Source organism: Lipophrys pholis (assembly GCF_963383615.2).
Source record: "Lipophrys pholis genome assembly, chromosome: 17".
Classification (NCBI taxonomy): Eukaryota; Metazoa; Chordata; class Actinopteri; order Blenniiformes; family Blenniidae; genus Lipophrys; species Lipophrys pholis.
In genome coordinates this window covers 2,677,361-2,696,722 of record NC_137643.1, presented here as the reverse complement: position 1 = coordinate 2,696,722, position 19,362 = coordinate 2,677,361, and the positions used below count along the sequence as shown (strand labels likewise).

At 40.0% G+C, this 19,362-nt stretch overlaps 1 protein-coding gene across 1 annotated transcript; it reads right to left on the bottom strand.

Moving 5' to 3' along the window:
- Positions 1–394: 394 nt before the first annotated feature.
- Positions 395–18,208, bottom strand: LOC308123137 (choline transporter-like protein 4). Its single transcript, XM_080485456.1, has 22 exons — positions 17,994–18,208; positions 12,944–12,992; positions 12,771–12,844; positions 11,360–11,438; positions 11,159–11,258; positions 10,940–11,062; positions 10,799–10,859; positions 10,571–10,691; positions 9,901–9,984; positions 8,003–8,115; positions 5,738–5,860; positions 5,392–5,491; positions 5,084–5,176; positions 4,882–4,984; positions 3,844–4,103; positions 3,275–3,369; positions 2,966–3,069; positions 2,483–2,556; positions 2,333–2,403; positions 1,475–1,569; positions 1,318–1,402; positions 395–1,099 (listed from the first exon to the last, which is right to left on the bottom strand). Exons 1-22 carry the CDS (start codon positions 18,040–18,042, stop codon positions 981–983), a joined length of 2,175 nt encoding a protein of 724 aa, XP_080341582.1. The 5' UTR covers positions 18,043–18,208; the 3' UTR covers positions 395–980.
- Positions 18,209–19,362: the final 1,154 nt, after the last annotated feature.

Sequence of the window (19,362 nt, the reverse complement as noted above, 5' to 3'; positions counted from 1 at the left end):
CAATAGTCACCTTTGAACTTCTAAATGCAATGTTATCAATGCATCGATCCAGTTTTATAAGTCAAAACTATAGTCTACTAACAACTTTAAGAGCTTCTCATTGTAAAGTTTAGACATTAAAATCTGTCTGCAGACCGATTTTAATGGATTGAAAGTGGCAAAGGTGGCTTTTACTGATCAAGTTTGCAGATCTCTGGTCTAGCTAATACCCAAAACCTAAAAGGAAATCTAAAAGCAGGTAAAAACTTTGGTTTAGAGCAGGCATGGGACTACATCAGATATTGAGACTGCAGTTAAGGGACGAGTTAAGTTCAATACTTCACCTCAAACATGAGATCTTACAGGAGGTCCACAGACGGGATTCAGACACAGACACCGTTTCAAGAAGGTTTTTGAAAATACAGTTCAGTCAGAAAACATGAATTTATTTTGCCTCTGCTGTCCAGTAACACCAGTAGAAAATTCAGCAGGAGTAAACAATTAACCAAGAACCACTGTCCTTTACAATTTATCAGTATAATCAACAACATTGAGGTTATAGGAGCCAAATGAGGGGTTGTGTTCCCTCAGAAGCCGGTACAGGACCGGCTCCTACAATAAAGGTCATAAAAATATTTACAAACAACCTTTTTTACAAACAATATCTAAAAATAGCTGTAAGAACGTCTTTGTTCCAGTTAAATAAATCAGTTGCTACAGGGCATCTAAAAACAAACAACATAAATCTTGTGGCGTGTGAAGCTCGCGTCCACTTCTGAACATTTAACAGTCATAAGAACAGCTTTCCAAAACAAAAACTGAACTTCATAAAAGTTCCCAATAGCTGGAAGGAGTCCTGTGATGTGAACAGGAAGTAATACGACTTTATATACAAACACGTTCGAACAATTCCAAACTGCAACATCACAAAATGAGTTTGGTGAACGTCGAAGAAGGAGTGTCTAATAAAAACAATGGGAGGTGTGTGTGGGAGACGCTGCTCAGTCCTTCCTTTTCCGTTGTTTTGGAGACTCGTTGGATTGGTTGAGGATTTGTCGGAGGTTTTTTGACATTAAGTAGGGTTTCTGAAGAGATCCATCGTTTCGCTCCAGGTCCTCCACTGTGAGAGGAACAGTGACACCAGTGATCAAACATTGTCGTTTCAAGACATATAATTTAGAATACAGACAATAATGTTTTGATGAACAACCTGAAATTAATTCTGAGTCTCATGGTATCAAAATTCTGTCCATGTTTTTTTCACAACAACTCTCACAGTATGGAATCTCGGCCAATAGAGCCCCCGGGGCTCGATATAAATGATAAACGTTTACTCACAGAAGCAGAGGAAGAGTGTGTCCACGCACATGTTGTACACACTGAAGAATCCATTAGCGATGAAGTAGCTTCCAAACACCACCGTCTGCAACACAATGGAGTAAAGAGTCAACCTGAAGTCTGCTCTCAGAAAGACGGCGGTTTGTCAGTAACTTACGATGATTGGCATCCAGTAGTAGTTGAGGGATTCAGAGCGAAAGTCACTGCCCGGTAAAGGAATACGGCCCGAAAAGAAAAAGAAGGACAAAGTACCTGGAAAAAAGACGTAGAGTTCAAGGTCTCCTCCTCCTTCCATCTCAACTGCTGTGTGAATGCTATCAAGTAGAGATTGTGAACAGAAATGGTAACGCTTGGAGACACATTACATATGATAGAACCTGGAGTGGCGTGTGCTGGAGCCGATCTCTCTCACACACACAGGAAGGAACTTTGCACAGAAAGGCTGAAGTCACAGAAAACTTGGACTCCAATCAGGAATGATCTGACTGTGAGGCGGACTAACACACCCCCATGTAGCCTTCAAGGTCTCTCCTGATTTAAATGAACTGTATGAAGAACACAGCTTTAGCTCATTATTCTTTTTGTGGTTTTCACTGTTGCAGGAGGAAAGAAACACAACATCAAAAAACTGCTTTTAAGCAGTCAAAATGAAGCGTTCGCAGCTTATCAAGCCCACGGTGGTGTATCGGTTAGACTCTCCACTCAGTGGGGAGATTCTCACTTTGGTCTTCATGTTCTCCGTGTTTCTCCAGCTTCCTCTAATATCTACAAACACACATGTGAAGGTAACTGATGTCTCTAAATTGACTTCAGGTGTGATTGTGAGTGTCTTTTGTCTGGGATGGACTGATGCCCTGTCCAGGTTGAACCCTGCTTTCACTGGTAAGCTGAACGAAGTGGAATAGATGGATGGATGGATGGATGGATGGATGGATGGATGGATGGATGGATGGATGGATGGATGGATGGATGGATGGAAGCTGCACTGACAGATCTGCAGCAGTGTTGTACGCACCAACTCCTCCGACCACCAGGAGCTTCCCAAAGAACAGCAGCAGGTCCGTCACTTTGTCCAGCACCACGACCCTGCGACCACACAGCATTCACACATTCTAACAAACACACTTGTACCAGCGAGCGTCAGAAGAGAAACGTCACAACAAACCTGATGACATTCCTCATCAGCAGCTGGAATGCATTTTTTGCAGAGACACAGAAGTTTTTCCCATAAATGGCAATCTGTCAACAAAAAAAAATAAACTTTTGTGATATATCTCATGAGAAATTGTTATTTAGGTTCTCCCTTTACTGTTGTGGCCACAGAAAGTCATTGCAATGTAGATTGACCAGTTTTTACACAACATGTCCTTCCTGAATGCAAACCAGCGTTCAACACACACAAAGTCAAGACTTAACCTCACAGTTTCAATAATTTTATATATACATATAAAAAAATATGTCCATAAATTTTGTAGTTTAATTTTCTTTCAAAGATGATTAGTAACCATCGCTACGACAGGGCTGGTGGCACATCGTGTTTAGTAAAAGCCAGCCAAGACAATGAGTTGCTGTGGTGACCCCTGTAGGAAAGAGAGCAGCTGAATAGACACTAACTCCACTAAAGATGATTTATCTGATGATGTCTCACCATGATGTAGGCGTTACTGTTGAGATATTTAATAAACGTCTCCAGACACCAGAAGCAGCACTTCAGGCAGCACATGATGAAACGTGCCACTGGATTCTGGGACGCTGAGGATGAGGAAAAAAAGCACCCAGCTTGAGTTTCTTGTTATTAATTTCTTTCCATCACATTTTTTTTTAGCAATTCTGAGATTTTAGACTTTACGGAGATAAAATGCAGCTTCATTGCACTGTGAAATCACTAATTTTCAATATTCGGAAAGAAAAAGCTTTGACGCTGTATTTCAGTCTGTGTCATAATCCTCGGCCTTACATCTCAGTTTGTCGTCAATGTACTCCAGAAGAATTCTCACAATCTCCACCAGCGTCAGGATCAACGCACCGAAGGCCAAAGAACCCACGTGGTACCTAATATGGAAAATAAACACAAGGCCTCACAAGTTAAAGTTGAATGTAATGGTAGGAGTAAAAAAACAAAACAAATGGCAAAGCTAAATAATGGAGAATATATTGGGATATATTACACCAGTTGATCTGGCTCATAAACTGCTACCTCGCACAGATCTAATACGCCCTCTGGAGGGCTGAATGGGAACTGCAGTCAAACGCAACGTCCTGGAACCTTCTTCTTTAGGAGGATCCAAGTATTTAAAAGGTCATTATGTCTACAACGTGTCAAACATAAATGTTGTCTTCACTGTGACAGTCAGCTTGATGGCAAATCATGCAAGTAGTGAATAAGACTTCATTCGCCATGTTTAAATGATCAGAGCACTTTTGATTTCCCTTGTTAAACCTCTGTGGTACAGACTGTGTTTTTGTCACTCAATAAAAAGTACAGTGGAGGTCTGACACTGAAGTGACAGCTGCTTTGAAACCAACCTCAGAGTGCGCATGAAAGCAGCACCCACGGGGAACATGGGGATGTCCTCGGGTTTGTTGAAGGCCCAGTAGTACGAGGCGAAGGCCCTTGCCAGCGTGCACTGACCCAGTGCAATGACAAAGTTGGCACACCAGAGGAAGGCTATAGCGTTGTAGATCTGCAGGTTGAAGAGGTTCCTCTGAAAGAGACCCTCTTCGTTGTATTTGATGAAGATGCAGCTGGCTGAAGGGCAGCTGGGATAATCGGATGCGTTGAAGTTCTGAGAGGATGAATGTGAGGAGCGGAGAAGTGAGGTGACGGGTGGAGACATCTGCAGCTTGTTATTCCATCCCTTCATTAATGAGCTTGGGTGGATTAGCTTTGTTCTATAGGTGATGGGGTTGTTAATTAAATTTTGAATATGCAAGAATTACAACAAAAAAAAAGATAATATGAATTCTTTGTTTGAAAACTCAATTTCCACTTTAAATTGTAACCCCTCTTTATAAATGAGTAATTTATGTATAGATAATCTTTTTTATTTGTGCCTTATGTTACTTGTACATTTTCTCTATATGCCCTTAAATTTTAGAGGAGAAACTTTCAAAGAGAAATTTTCAAGTGTCATGAAGGGCATTCAGTGTAAAATCTTTAGCGATTGGAATACTGAACAGAATATGATAATCACACCTGATTGACCCGGGACAACAACCGCCACAGCCGTTGTTAAATAACGGTGTGACTGGAAACTGTGCTACTATAGACTGAAGCAGAAGAGGAAGACAAATGAGGAGGTTCCAGGAGAAGAGGAAGATTGGGAAAGTTAAGGTGAGTGTAGGGACTCTTACAATATGGTGGAAAAGTGAGAGAGATGGCTTGGTCATGTATGTAAGGAGAGAAAACTGTGTAGGAAAAATGATGCTGAGGATGGAGCTGCCAGGCAAGACGAGAGGAGGAAGGCCAGTAAAGAAGTTCATGGATACAATGAGGGAAGACAGACGTCATAGGGACAGAGGAGAAGATTATACTGCAGATTACAGAATTTAACAACAACTAACCTGGGGGTCACAGGTCACGTTGCCATTGAGACTCTGACAGCTGCTCATAGTGGAGTTTAAACCCACCACTTTGTAGACTGGATTCCCTGAAGTGGCCAAATATCTGTACACACCAGTTTAAAGAAAAGAGTCCACGCTCTGGAGGTTTTGAATAGTACAATATCCGTTCTTGTGAATAAACAACCACAAAAGTAAAGGATACAAAGCGGTGATGCCCCAGTAAGCAACACACACCAACAGGAGAACAAATGTGACCAGAGGGAACGCCAGAGCAGACATCATGTGGCTGATAGTTCTGCAGAAGATCAACACAGAGCAGGAGGTTATACCGAGGCGAAAATGCTTCTTTTCATCCTTTTACAAAGCAACATGAAAACATTTCCACGTTACCATGACATTACAGTGTCCTCAAATGAAAACAGAATAATCAAGCGAATCAGTTTAAATGCTCAATCTGCCATGTGAAAACTCAAAAGGTGTCCAGTACTTTGGTGGTATGACATGACTCACTTGCTGGCCTCCTGGATGAGGGCGATAGCGATGAGGATTCTGGTTCGCAGAAATATGAGAGTCAAAAGAAGAATCCCCTCCACCACAGATATGATGATCACTGGTGGGTAGAGTGAGGGAGACAAGCTTTTAATTTGATATTACTGCTGGTAATTGTTGCCAGAATGTTTTTTTAACGACTGCATTTTAACATTAAGTCACGGAGTCCTTCTTTTCTTAATATATTCTTGAACCACCTCTCGACCTCATCATTCCTCATTCAACAATGACAGTGTGACAGATGATTGCTTCAGTTCAAAAAAGCACTTGGAAGAGTCAAAAGTCAAAAGTGACCAATCAGACTCACGGAAGGCCAGCCAGGTCTCCTGGACTTGGAGATAAATGTTAAAGTTGGTGGTGAAACCAACATCAGTGATGGTGGCAGAGATTTGCTTGTAGTTATCGTACTCCCAGTAGCAGTGCCATATCCCTGCGGAAGAAATAAAGAGTGACATAAGGACACTCAAACAACTCAGAGCAGAACGGTGCAGTTTACAGCTTGTAGACACATAACCTCCGGCCGTCCTTGAACTGAAATTATGACTGCTGGGATTCTGAAGTTTGAACCTGAACTTTATAGTGAACATAATTCCTGCTTGCAGACAGACCGTGAACTATTTTGTTGGGTTGAAGGAAGAAATTCAAACACTGTTATCCTATAAAACAATGAAAGAACCGATGTGGAGTGAGAAAAGCCGCTCAATACAATAAAACTTACTGCTTTTTATACAGATGGTTAAGTAGATCTGAGCAGAGCACATGTAGTTTTTCCACATAGGACCCGCTGGAGGCTACAAGAGGACTACATTCAAGTTAACTGTGCTTGACTCGAACGAGTCAAAGTATATTATATCGAAATGGGCTTTTTTATTTATTTATTTATTTATTCCTTTTTCTTTTTGTTTCATCTAATTTTAAATTGTTCATTCAGTCGAAATAAATCAATCAAACTGTGCTTGTGTTCTGAAAGTGCGACAGTAGTTCAACAAACAGCTCATAGCCTACAGACATTGGGAGTTTGTGTTGGAGGTGGGTTGCAGCATCGGGTCACCCACACTGGCGTGGCCGGGGTTTTGTACAGAATTGCCCAAAACGAATCATCATAATGACTGCAATCATGTGACCTTGTCCTGTAATGACTGGCGTTCCACCAGGCTAAGCTAAGCTAAGCGAAGACAAGCCTCTCCTCTCTTTGTTCATGTTCACTCTCTGGTGAATCAAGTGGGCGAGGTACGACTCCACATAATTAACTAAAAGATTAAAAAATAAATTAGTGTGTACACAGTAGAACCTCTGGCAAGCGAACTCGGTAAGAGCAGACACCCTGTAATGAGACCTCTCACTGTGCATGGACAGGTTTTAACTGTTAACGCACCTTAATGAGCGGACAACCTGCTTGACGCGGATAACAGACAGGTCTTTCTGGCAAATTTCAAGCTGAGCGACACTAAAATAGCCAAAATCATTGGACTGGACCCGATAATCCAAATATTTGTTTGCTGTGATGTCCGGATATTAATTTTGAAATGTGATAAATCGCCTCCTCCTACGCAGCGCGGTGCTGTGCTGTGACGCTCCTCTCAGCTTGCACGAAGAGGTTTTAACTGTTACACACCTTAATGAGCGGACAACCTCCCCTCTCAAGCTTAAGTCTCACTTTATACCAGGGGAGTCAAACATTAGGCCCACGGGCCAAAACCAGGCCGCAAAAGGCTCCAATCTGGCCGACAAACCACCAAGTAAGGCGGCTATATAGGATTTATAGTTTCGTTTTTTGTTTTTACACTTCACTGTTTTTTGTGCCAGAATGCCTCATTAAAATTGACTCTTGTTAACGTTGTAATAATTTTCTGTACTAATTGTTTGATCTTGCCCACTCAAGACTGGACCGTATGGGGTGTTTCTTCCATGACATTATTTAGTGTTTGGTTTGTTCGATAACAACTGGCCCTACAATTTGTCCCCGTGACGTCTCCCTCTGAAGAGAGGATACCTGTTTTCAAGGGAAACTTGCTCCTGGATTTTAGGGCGTCCCTACATCAGGGGTTTTACTGTATATATAGTGGGGAATTGGTGAATGTTAAAATAATCGCTGTATATGTTTTGAGTTGTTGTGTTTGCGTTGTTGTAAATTGTGGCCATTTATAATTCCAATTTTTGATTGACGTTAAGGTAGGGTGGCTCAAACACCCCTTGCATTTTTGGTTCAGCCCAGTTTGTCCTGACTGGACCAATTTAGGGCTGGGCTTATTCAAAGGCTTCTGTCTGTGTCAGGGAACGGAGAGACGACTGAGAGACGGAGTCTGAGTGCGAGTCAGCCAACTTGCTGTGAGGTTGGAAATGACTGTTTTTTCAGATTTGTGAAAAGTGAGCATTCCAAATAACCTAATTTTATTTCTGAAACGCTGACTTGCAACCTCATCCTTTCTCATCCACCAAATCTCGTTCAGGCAAAACACATCCCGAGTCGGGGTGACCATGTGGTCCCTCACAGCGATGTAAAGAGTAAAATCCAGTGTAGACTGGCAGCTAAAACGCCACCGCACACAGAAACATATCTGTGAGTGTTTACCATAGGCCCCGGCAGCCAGGACTCCGAAGATGAGCACCCACACCATAACAGGAGCGAAGAACCTCAGCAGCAGCAGGAACAGCAGACTGACCACCATGGCGATCAGCAGGCAGCTGAGACAGAGAGAGACGGCTCAATGTGAGGTTATTGTCAGACATGCTCAATAAGGTTGTTTGTTTTGGACTCCATCATCATTTCCAATGGCTGTCTACACTTTGGTCCACCATCCAAGCACACCGACACAAAACATAATTCCACGAAAAAACAAACACAAAGCCAAACGTTCAATGTTTCCTATCCCAGGGCCTGAAAAACAGCTTAGATGATCCAACAGTGTCATTAGCAGGTTTATTTCATCAGGAGGCTCGATAATTATGCATCCATTTGATTGTTTTAATGCTCCCTGCTCCAGCATCCTTCATCCAACACAAAAGATAAGATTACAAACTGTGAAAAATGTATAAAAATGTTGGTCATTGGATAGTACTGAATAGCACAAGTATGTCTCATAAAGTACATGCTTAGTAGACCTTTGTGTTGAAGTCAAGTCAAACTTTATACGGGTAATAAAACTAGTAAAATTAAAAAAATATATTAATAAATGTGAAGTGGACCCCCGGCTAGCTCAGTTGGTAGAGCATGAGACTCACAATCTCAGGGTAGTGGGTTCGTGTCCCACGCCGGGTGCCACCTTCCTGTGGGCTCACCACCTGCAGGAAGGTTCTTAAATGGTGCATTGTGATCTGGGTGACAGTGCTCAGACTGTCACCCCCGCGACCCGGAAACGGATAAGCGGAAGAAAATGAATGAATGAATGAATGAATGTGAAGTGAGTATCGAATGTGAGAGAAACAAAGCTGGATTTGCAAAAACTAAGCACAACAAATTAAGACACACGTTTAAGGTTCAAGGTTCAGAGAGAATAAAGTACAATAAAATGGTCCAAAAAATAACACAGGAGCAATTTAATAGTTAAAAGGTTAAATAGAACTGAAATAAAGAATTATACCTTTTATTCATGAAAGGCCAAGACGGATGTATGCTTTAAGGTTTCCTTGAAATGTTTAAATCTTTATATTTCCCCACAGGCCCTCAATAGATGGTTTCAACATCTCGGACGCTTTACTGAAAGTCTTTATTCTACATTTTATGACTTTATGAATAAAACAGTTGTACCAGAGGACATGAGAAGGCACAGAGGCTCATACGACGTGAGCATATGAGACATATATTCAGGTACAAAAGCACAAAGTGCTTCAATATAACAATAAAATAACTTTAAACGGGATTGTGAAGCTCACTGTTAACTACTGCAGGGACTTTAAAACAAGTGTCATGCTCTCAGGTCTCCTGGTGCTGGTCAGTAGTCACAGTTGGGATTTTGGCACTAGCAGGAAACAAATGAATATTTGTTGTTGTATTTAAGACTGCTGCTGGTATGATGTTTAGATGTCAACTTCAATTTTTCCCCGTCCATTGTGGGATGTGGAAACCGTTAAATATGGCGTGAATCCCCTGCCCTCTGCATCTGCATCGTAATTCTTTTGCCCATGTTTGATGTCCGCTCTCTGTGTCGGCCACTATATTTGGCCAAAATGCAGGATCACAGATCGAAGTGTCTGATCAGTCTCTGATCCAGACCGCCACTCCTAAATGAATGCAGAGGAGACACTGAATTATGATAATATTTCTACTGCCGTTACACTGTCTACTTCACAAGTGACAGTGTAACGGCCCATTAGGCTGCAATTGGCTGGCGAGAACACTGGACTAAAAGAACCTTATTTGATATGACATTTAGTCTTTTATCAATCTATTTACAGCTACAAAGTGAAGAGCTGTATGATGTGTGTGTCAGCAGGTGGCAGTGTGCACTGTGGCACAGATCAGTAACTCACATGAGGATCCACGGCCATGACGACGCAAAATCCTCAAAGATTCGAACGCTGATCTCCTTGGCATTGAATCCATTCACAAGGTCCCTAATGAATACAGAAGCAAGGCCTGGTTGTATTAATGGCTGTTCTGCTTTTCAAAACTAAACCCGACAGAAAATAACAACTGACACTGAGACATAACAACTAGTTTGAAGCATCCTGAAAGCAAAGACAAGAATGGTAAATGGTTTTTACTGATATAGAGATTCTCTACTTATGTGACGGGAAGAAAAGATGAACCAAATGAATTCTACATGTTAGTGATAATTATTAAACAAGTACATTTTTAAACATTATCTGATGAATTCTCTTCTCCATTACATAAGTAGTAAGACACATACAAGGCAATACAGGCTATAAAAACAAACCCCAGGCAATCAGCTGTGAGCTCTGAGAACATGCCTCCTCAAAGGCTGCTGTGAATAACCAAGCGAAACACTACAGCTATCACCAGCTGCCACACTACTGCCCAATACAAAAACTCACACATTCACCGACCTTGCGCTGATGATGAGGAGAAAGAACAAACGTGTGTTATTTCAGAAGTTATAGAAGACGTATGAACTTAAAGCTTTGGCTTTGTGTTTCAGTCATGATGAGGATGAGACAGTATGAGGAATCTGCTTCTTACACAGTGCCATTCTTGATGATGCTGATTGTGTCATTGACTGAAGCAGGGAGGCCCGGGACATTAGAAAAGGATGGAGGGATGTCCTCCAGTTTTGAGAAATCAGGCAAACATCTCCCCAGCACTATCAGGATAGAACAAAGTCAAAATTGATGAGAAATCACTTCATACATTCTCAATAACTTTCAGTCGCAATCTCAGTTACTGCAGGTAAAATGTGTCTTTTCTCACCAGGAGAACTGGGGACGTAGAAATAAGGGCAGAGCTCCTTTTCCAAAATCTCTGACACGGTCTGAAAACATTGTTATATCATGAAGTTGTAAGAATATGAAAAGCCCGTAAAAATGTAGACGATCTTCTGCTAGAGCTTACCAGCGTAGTAGTTTTCAGATCTAAAGCTGGCACACACAGATCTTGATTGAAAACATCTTCTAGTTTCTGACCAGGTAAATACAGCGCTGCCCCAAACTCAGAAGGACATTTTTCCACACACACCTGTTGGAAACACAAAGTTAGATGTTTCTGGGAAGACATGAGAGGACAGTCATTCACACATTATATTACACACTATGAAATCCAGCAGCTCTTTACCTGCGTGGTTGGACACTGAAGACCATTCAAAGCGCTCGCAATGATGTTAACGGACATGGCACATTTGAGCATATCAAAGTAGAACAGGTTTGGCCGATTTCTGCAAAATAAAGAGAACAACACTTACTTTGCTCTTATATTTCATTTGTACAGTTTCCCATTTTAAAATGATATGAAATGAAGACAAAGAGTTGTGATTACTTGTGCTCTCCGATGCCACAGAACCACCCAGTTGAGTTTTTGGGATAAAGAACATGCCTGGGATCTCCGTAAAGCCAAGCTGATAGAGCCAAAGTAAACACACATTGAAAACTAATGAAAATATAAAAACACTGATGTCACATATTTTATCTATGTAGCTTTGTCAGCAACAGAAAGAACTTCTACATCAAGTTATGCTTTCAGTAAACACAAAAACTACATTTACTGTGTTGAGTTTGAAGAGCTATCAAGGGAACGTTACTGTATGACCCCGATTCAACACAGCTGATTCTCATCAACGAGACGTTATCAACACCACTATTTGGAGCAGTGAGTAATTTCCGATACATAGAGCAGGTTAACTCCAGGACACGTAGACAGAAACAGTAAAGCAATAACAACAGTAGTTTCATTCTCTCAGAAACACCACAAGAGGTCAGAACAATATAGTCATTTTCTTCATGAACCTTTCTTTTTGTAATAGCTTCACACACAACCAAGAGCCAGTGAATTCATCAACTAACATCACTGCTTTTCAAGTACTTGGTCGAGACGGCCCAGCGTCGTGCGCCTCTGAGTGAGAATAAGTGCTGGAGAGAATGAACGGGCGGATGGACAAATAAATAATTTTGCTTGTAATAGCGGTGGAACACATTTCTAAATCTAACATCCATGATTCCACCGAGGCCCAGGCCTGTCCTTGAACTACTTGCAGAGCAGGAAATGGAGGATTATTCAGGACACAGGAAAGTGTTTTGAGTTTAACGGGGCAATGAAAGGCTGCTGGCAGGATGTTCACTGTGAAATCAGCTGTTCATAGTTTAACACAATTGAAAAAAAATAAATGTTTTAAGATGGAATCTAATTTTAATTTGGCGCAAAGAAACAATAAGATTGCCAGTTTTGGTTTATGAAATAACTGATGAACTGTAAATTGGTATTATATTAACCTTAAGGCAAATCTGCACTGTTAAGGTGAAAATCAGGGGAAAACGGTGTGACTCTGTCCAGAGGTGGACACAAGGTGATTAGTAGACTGGTATTGCAGTATTTACATAGAGATCATTCATCAAACTGCAGCTGATGGTTCAGCTGTTTGATTTATGGTGACTATTGTAATCATTAGTACTAAAGACCATGTGACATTTATTAGCACAAATATAAATCAGTTTTATTCTGACTCCTGTATTTATATCAGCGTTATGGTGGGAGACACAACAATGTCTCTCTCTCTCTACCAGAGGAATTAACTGAAACAAATTGTTCAATGATGTATGAGAATCAGACCTAATTAATGTAAAGATCCAACTGAATGGCTGTAAAGTAGGTTTATTTAATGACAAGACATACATTTGATACCTTAAAAATGCATTTAGCTTTACATTATTTGCGTGTATTTGGTGTCTCTTACCTAATACTCCAACTGCTATGTAGCCGAGGATGATGGCCAGGAAGAGAATACAGCAGATTATATCAGTGCATCCTCTGTGGAAAACAAGACACAGCAACAAGTTTGCTAGGATGATGACGAATGTGAAATCGACATAGAGCATCAGAAAGCTGACAGCTGGACAGAAGATTCACCTTTTGTGTATTGGCCCGTTGAAGCTCGGGTCAAACTCAGCTGGTTCTCCTGGGAAAAGAAAACAGCCAAGTCATGTTTCCTTTCTATGAGCACTCGACTGTTTCATCCGCCATATTTCTTTTTGGAAAGAGGACAGACGACAAGACGAAACTGAATCTAGGTTCACTTGCTAACGTCGGCGTTCACATCTTTGCGTCACAGTTTGAAATAACATTCAAATGTAGGCCGTTTGGGAGTGCATGCTGGGTTTAATTACACATTCCCTGCATTGGGTTATATATGAAGGTGCATGTCCCCAAAAAAACATGGTGGTGATGTTTACCAGCAAGCACATAGTCGTCTTGTCCTCTCTTCTGGGAGTTAATGAATTACTAGATGAGGAAGACCTTTCAAGTGAGTGAGGTTAAAAGTGTTTATAATTCACTTTACAGTAGAATCAGTATAAGAGAGGGCGTTTCCTACAAGGAAGAAGAGATTTATTTTTGTTTCCTGGAACAAAGGAGAAACTTGCCTTAATAACAAACAATGAGTCAAGGTCTTCAATTTACTGTTCACAAGAAGCAGTTTTCTGAACTGAATCGTCGTTAAGCTGATCTCATTTATTTAATCTACAATACACGACATAGAGCAAAAACTAAAGGAGCCAAATTGAGGCACAGCACTCGGGTGAGCAGTTCAGGTATATTTGGATAGAATTTGAATGCAGAGCGAGGTTGTCCGATGCTGGGAAGTCAAGACATTTGCATTATTTCATCAAGAAGAATATCAATCTGAGAACCTTTTGGATAAGATCTAAATATTTCTGGAGTTTTGAAGTTTGAAGTGTGTTTTCTGCAGTTAATTCCTTCTCAACAGCACAAAGCATCCCTCTAATGTCTTTACTTTCTGCGCTTCATGTACTAACATGGTGTCAGGCAGCTCAACCTTGACAAAGACTATATCTACTCTGGCATGTGTCGTCTTAGTAGGATACAAATGTTAAAACAGGATACATGACTTAACAGCGACTATTTACTCTGTTCAAACTCCAGCCAAGTCTAAGATGCAATGTGGCAAAGAAATGTATACGGAAATAATAATAATAATAAAAACCAGCCTGAAGCACACATTCAGAGCAGTGAGAGAACAAGCTGCTGGGTCACACGACACACAATGCATCAGCATTCAGTTTCCAATCTCTTTATTCAAATATAGGTTGTTACAGACTGAGCAGATTTTGAGAGGAGAACTTTTACTTGAGTGTATTATTAATAACAGTTCATTCACTTGTAATTGAGAACAATTCAAGCACCATCGACCATGGAATACACCTTGTTCACCACAGTGTGTGCGTATCTGTCATACACTTTAATAATTGTCTGAGAAATGTACTTTGACCTTCGATACAGGGGATATGAATCAAATACCTGCTGTTGCCAATGCAGTTAAAGTGGTGGATACTTAAACTACTTTTTGAAGAGACCTTTGTACTTTCATTTCAGTATTCTTCAACAATAGCACCTTTATTTGTATTTTACTTTAGTACTTTCCAAAAGAGCACTGTGTACTTTTACTTGGATATTCAAACAACAGTCACACAATAATAAAGTGTGTTATTAAGAACAATTCAGGCACAGAAACAGTAGTTGTACTTATGGAAAAAACTTTTACTACACTTCTCACCTCTGCTTCATATTGAAAGGTTTTCAGTCATAATGATCAAATCATTAAAGAAAGATACTAATTGTGAATGTTGTGAGACAAACATGAATGGAGTTTGAAGCTTCTCTATTTAAACGCCTTCACGGGGCCTCGTAATGCTTCGTAATGTCCAAAGTGTCAGGTTTCCTCTGTGCTAGGACACCGTTGTGTTTCTAGAGCGAAGGATTCATTGTGGAACCTCTGTGACGTGTTTTATGACCTGTAAAAACTGCTGGGAAACATGAAGTCATTTTTCATTTCTCCGATCAGCGGAGTAACCCACACATACAAAAGAAGGATTAGACATTTACACAGCAGATGAGGTCAACTTTTAAACAGATTGTATGGTTTGTGCACAAATCTCACTTTTCTCTTCAAGTATGTAAAATAAATGATTACCCAGTTAATTGGTAACCTCTTGATTACACAACACTAACTAATGAAAAAGTAGAGGTTAGATGGATACGATAAGAGGGGAAGGGGCAGACTCATTCAAACATGTAATAATGTGTTGAAATGACTTTTACAGTTCAACATTTCAACTGTTCTGTTCTGTATGATATCTCTCACATTAACCAGGTAGTCTCATCAACACTGAAAACATTTCTACTTCCTCATGAACAATGGAGAGCTGATCCCCCATCAGATGAATGAAAGTGCCTTCAGAGGAGAACATAACTTTACCTACTGATCTAAGGTTATCTCATCAGTTTCTGGTTTATCAGACATCTTCATTCGGGGTCACTTTGGCTTTCTTAAGTGACATTAACAGTCCCACCATGTGGTGTTTACCTGCAGGGAGGGTTTGTTAAACCTCCCATACTGTCAACAGACGTGTGACGACATCTCTGTGGGATAAGGACGATGCAGGGGACCAACACACACAGTTCCAACTACACTCCCTTTTACTGCTGCTCACCAGTGAAGTAGTTATGTCATTTATTGTTAAGACGCTCAGAAGCTATTGTTTTATATTTGTCTAATGTCGTATTTGATTTTCAAAGCTCTGAAACAGAACTTTTATGTTCCTTCAATCTTTCATTTAATTGTATTTCTTGTATCTGAATGGTGCTTTATGAATAAACTTGCCTTCCCTGTATCATGTTCAGTCAATGTAATGACAAATACATTTAGATCAGAAACATCTCTGATTCACTAAAGACAGTATGATTAAAAATAAAAGGTGACGAGATCATTTGTGTCTCACTGCTGAAAGATTTCTTAGTGTTGTCATGTATACCTGGAAGACACTTAAGTGTTCAACTGAGTGTATGTTTCATTTGTCCCTCCTGGTACGTTACAGGTTAACTAACCACTTTCAAAGTGTAATAATTCCAAGAGGTTTTTTTTAATTACCTATTGGACTTTAGAACTAGCTTTTACTAGTGTTTATATATGCAGATATGGGTGTAATATGCAGTTTTATTTCTTTTCCATGTCATAAAAGAGTACAATATAGTGTACAGGCTTATAGTACTTTACGGTGAGAAACCTGATGATTTCACTTGTAATATTTACCTGTTTTTGAATCTGAAGTCAGTAGGAAGGGAAATAAACACCATTGCACTAAATTTATTTAAAATGAATATTATTTCGGATAAACATTAAACAAGCCGAGTTTGTAGGTTTACGTCGAGAATTTAAAGCACAGTGTAGTTTGGTATCTAAATGGGTGAAACAAATCACTAAAATCATGAGCTCAGCTGGTTTGAATATACAAGTTCTGCTTTCCTGCAAAATTTGCAAACAGGTTTAAGTTTTTATTTAAGCAGGTAAGTAAAAATACCTTCAACATTGTGCTATTTTTAATGATGCCCCTGAGTGAAAAGTCAAGTTAAATTCATCTATTTGCAGTGGACAGTCGCTAATTTGTCTTTTTTGAACTCTTCTCTGCAGTCGTGTTTGTTTCTTCAGGCTCATAGTGCCAATAGTCTGCTGTGTCCAAAAATGTCGGATTTCTGTGTTTTTACAACTTCACCTTGAAATTAAGCAACAAGTGAGCTCGCTTGTATGCCTGCTGCTCTTACTAAAACAATGCGGCCCACAGTAAACAAACTGAAAAAGCAAATCCTTACACAGTAATATGTTTTCATTGTCATTTTTACAGATTAAAAACTTCTTCATGGAAAAGTCTGACACCTCAGATTAAAGTTGTGGTGTCAAACTTGTTGGCCAAACCCTGCCTGTGTTGAGTTTTTGGGGTTTGTTGACACGACAACGCCAATGAAAATTTTGAAAACGGCTCCCAAGGAGGAACGTTTTGAAAACGCTCGGACTCTATCCCTGCATAGATGGCATAAATGCTGCTAGATCGCACCACAGCCACGGTAAATAGTTATTCTGCACAAGAGATGGGCAATATCGACAATGGTGTGATGACTCCCAGTCCATATTCTCCTGAGACTTGTTAGTTTTATACTGTAATAACATCACACTTGGCTGTCTGTCCATATGTCCGTGAACTCACCATCGTTAATGTTTATAACGTATTGTTCTCTGTGCAATTATGTGTGTTTTCATTACAAAAACAGACAACGGCACTCACTGAGTGGCCCAACAGGGAAAACTGCGTCGTTTTCTGCTTTTCTGTCTTTTAAAATGTTGTCATGTGAACATGAAACTTTTCCGAAACGAAAATGCAAAAACGATGCGTTTTCACATTTAGCAGTATTTCCATAGAGTCTACACCGAGACTGATCCTGAGGGAAAGGTCATTTTTTGCCCGTTTTCATTTCCTAAAATGCTCGGGGGGCTGTTTTCAAAAAGTTCTGTTTTCGGTGTGGCGGAAACATATGGTACCCAAAACTCAAATAAAGTTTTCAATTTTCACTTGAAAACGGGATCTTAAATGTGACAGCATGTATTTGGGCGATATTCCTTTAGATGCGTTGATAAAAAGGTCACAAAGAAATGGCCTAAACCTTCTTTACATACTAGTGCTGACTGGATAGACCTATATGAAATTATATTAAAGGCTAAATATAAACGATTATCTACAAAATCTGGACAATATGGTGGAGTATGCCAAACCTATAAAGCCCAATTATTTTTCATTTAAATATCGATTCCCTGCTAAATTAATCTTGTATACATATATAGTCTTAATTTTTCCAGCGAGCTTCCCGCGTTTTTTTTTTTTTTTTTTTTTTATACAAATCAGTGTTTAGCGTGAACCAAAAAACAGATTTAAACCTTAATTCCAAACTTCAAAAATAATAAAAATTTACCAAATTTCGAGCAATTCTCACGATTTGTTAAAAACACCGTGTAATTTTAAGTGTTTTCAGATCATTTCAAGTCTTTTACTCGACGTCTTTTCTTTATTTTTTTGCGGCTCTTTGAGGGAACTAACGGTCGATGTCCGCTCACCGTACTTGGAGTCCGGATTTTCTTCCTCTGATTCTTTCTTTCTTCCCATTTTTTCCCACTTCAAACTCCGCAGGTGAGCTTCCCGTGGCCTGGAGGGTTTCACCGGCTCACGGAGCGGTCGGGGGGGGGGGGTCACTGACAGCGGCTTGAAGAGCTCTCCGGTGGCGCCTTAACGTCCTCCGTCCCTCCTGGAGCGACAGTTACCGAGTCGAGGAAATCTTTTTTTTTTTTCTCTGCCAGGCACTTGTTACTAGGCAGTGACGTCACGGGCATACGCGGATGCACACCTGCGCGTGTCATCATTCGAGGAAGAGATGTACGGAAGAGGATTATGGCCACCTAGAAGTTACTTTATAGTCAGATTTATGAATTTATTCTCATAATTCAAATCTCAGAGTGGAGAGGTCACCGTTGCGGGTCCCCGGCTATGACCCTTGACCCCAATCAGCTCCCCAGAGACCCATAATAATTTTATCCCAGAATAGGATGAGTCAAACGGGGATTAATAAAGTATGATTAGTTAGTGTTTGTTTTTTAGTTTTGAGGTCTATTTATGTGGAACAACTCATTGTGAGCAATAACTAATTCCACAATCAGTTATCCTCACCAATTTGTTTGTTTCCGAAAGGTAAAGTTTTCATCTTTACTTTAACGTTTTATGGAAAACACGGTCCAATACTCATAAATACACAGTGTGGGGGATGAATTCATCTTGAATTTCTAATTGTACCAGACTATCATTCCAGCTTTAAAGTCAGACGAAATGTTTTTTTTAAATACTCCTCTTCAATACTTCTCTTATCGTGTAAACCACAAAACTCATGGATATTTCCTCTGCAAAACACTAAAAAACATGCTTTATTCATTCATGACAATTTTATTAATCCCCTTTTAGAGAATTTCTTCCATCCTTCAGGTTACACACAGCATCCTCGCAAACTATCCCATTCAATGTAGTTCTCAAACTTAAGATATTTCATTAAGTTGAAACTATTCTAAATGCTGCAAATTGTTTTGTCTATTACAATATCAGGGAACATATAGCCCAAACTTTTACAACTCTCCTATCCATGATAGAAAATAGACTTTTCTGCTCAAATATTATCATTTGAGGAAAGACTTAAACGTCCTCACATCAAAAACAAAAGGACGTTTTTCCAATTATGCTGCAAAATAGTAAATTTATAGCTCTGAAAAAGCAGCGACCTGTCCCCTCTTCTGTTAAGGTAAATATCCTGCATGAGTGTAATTCTAGGCAGAAATCAGACGTAATTTGAGGGAATAATAGCTATGATTTTGAACCATGTAAGAATAAAAACAGATGCATGTATTGCGCTTCATAACTATAGTATTTAAGTCTTTGGCATTT

Coding starts and splice junctions, on each gene's coding strand:
- LOC308123137 (XM_080485456.1), bottom strand. CDS start 18,042: ATGGGAAGAAAGAAAGAATCAGAGGAAGAAAATCCGGACTCCAAGTAC. Junction 11,063..11,158: donor TTCAGTGTCCAACCACGCAG/GTAAAGAGCTGC, acceptor TGTTTCCAACAG/GTGTGTGTGGAAAAATGTCC. Junction 10,860..10,939: donor ATCTGAAAACTACTACGCTG/GTAAGCTCTAGC, acceptor CAATGTTTTCAG/ACCGTGTCAGAGATTTTGGA.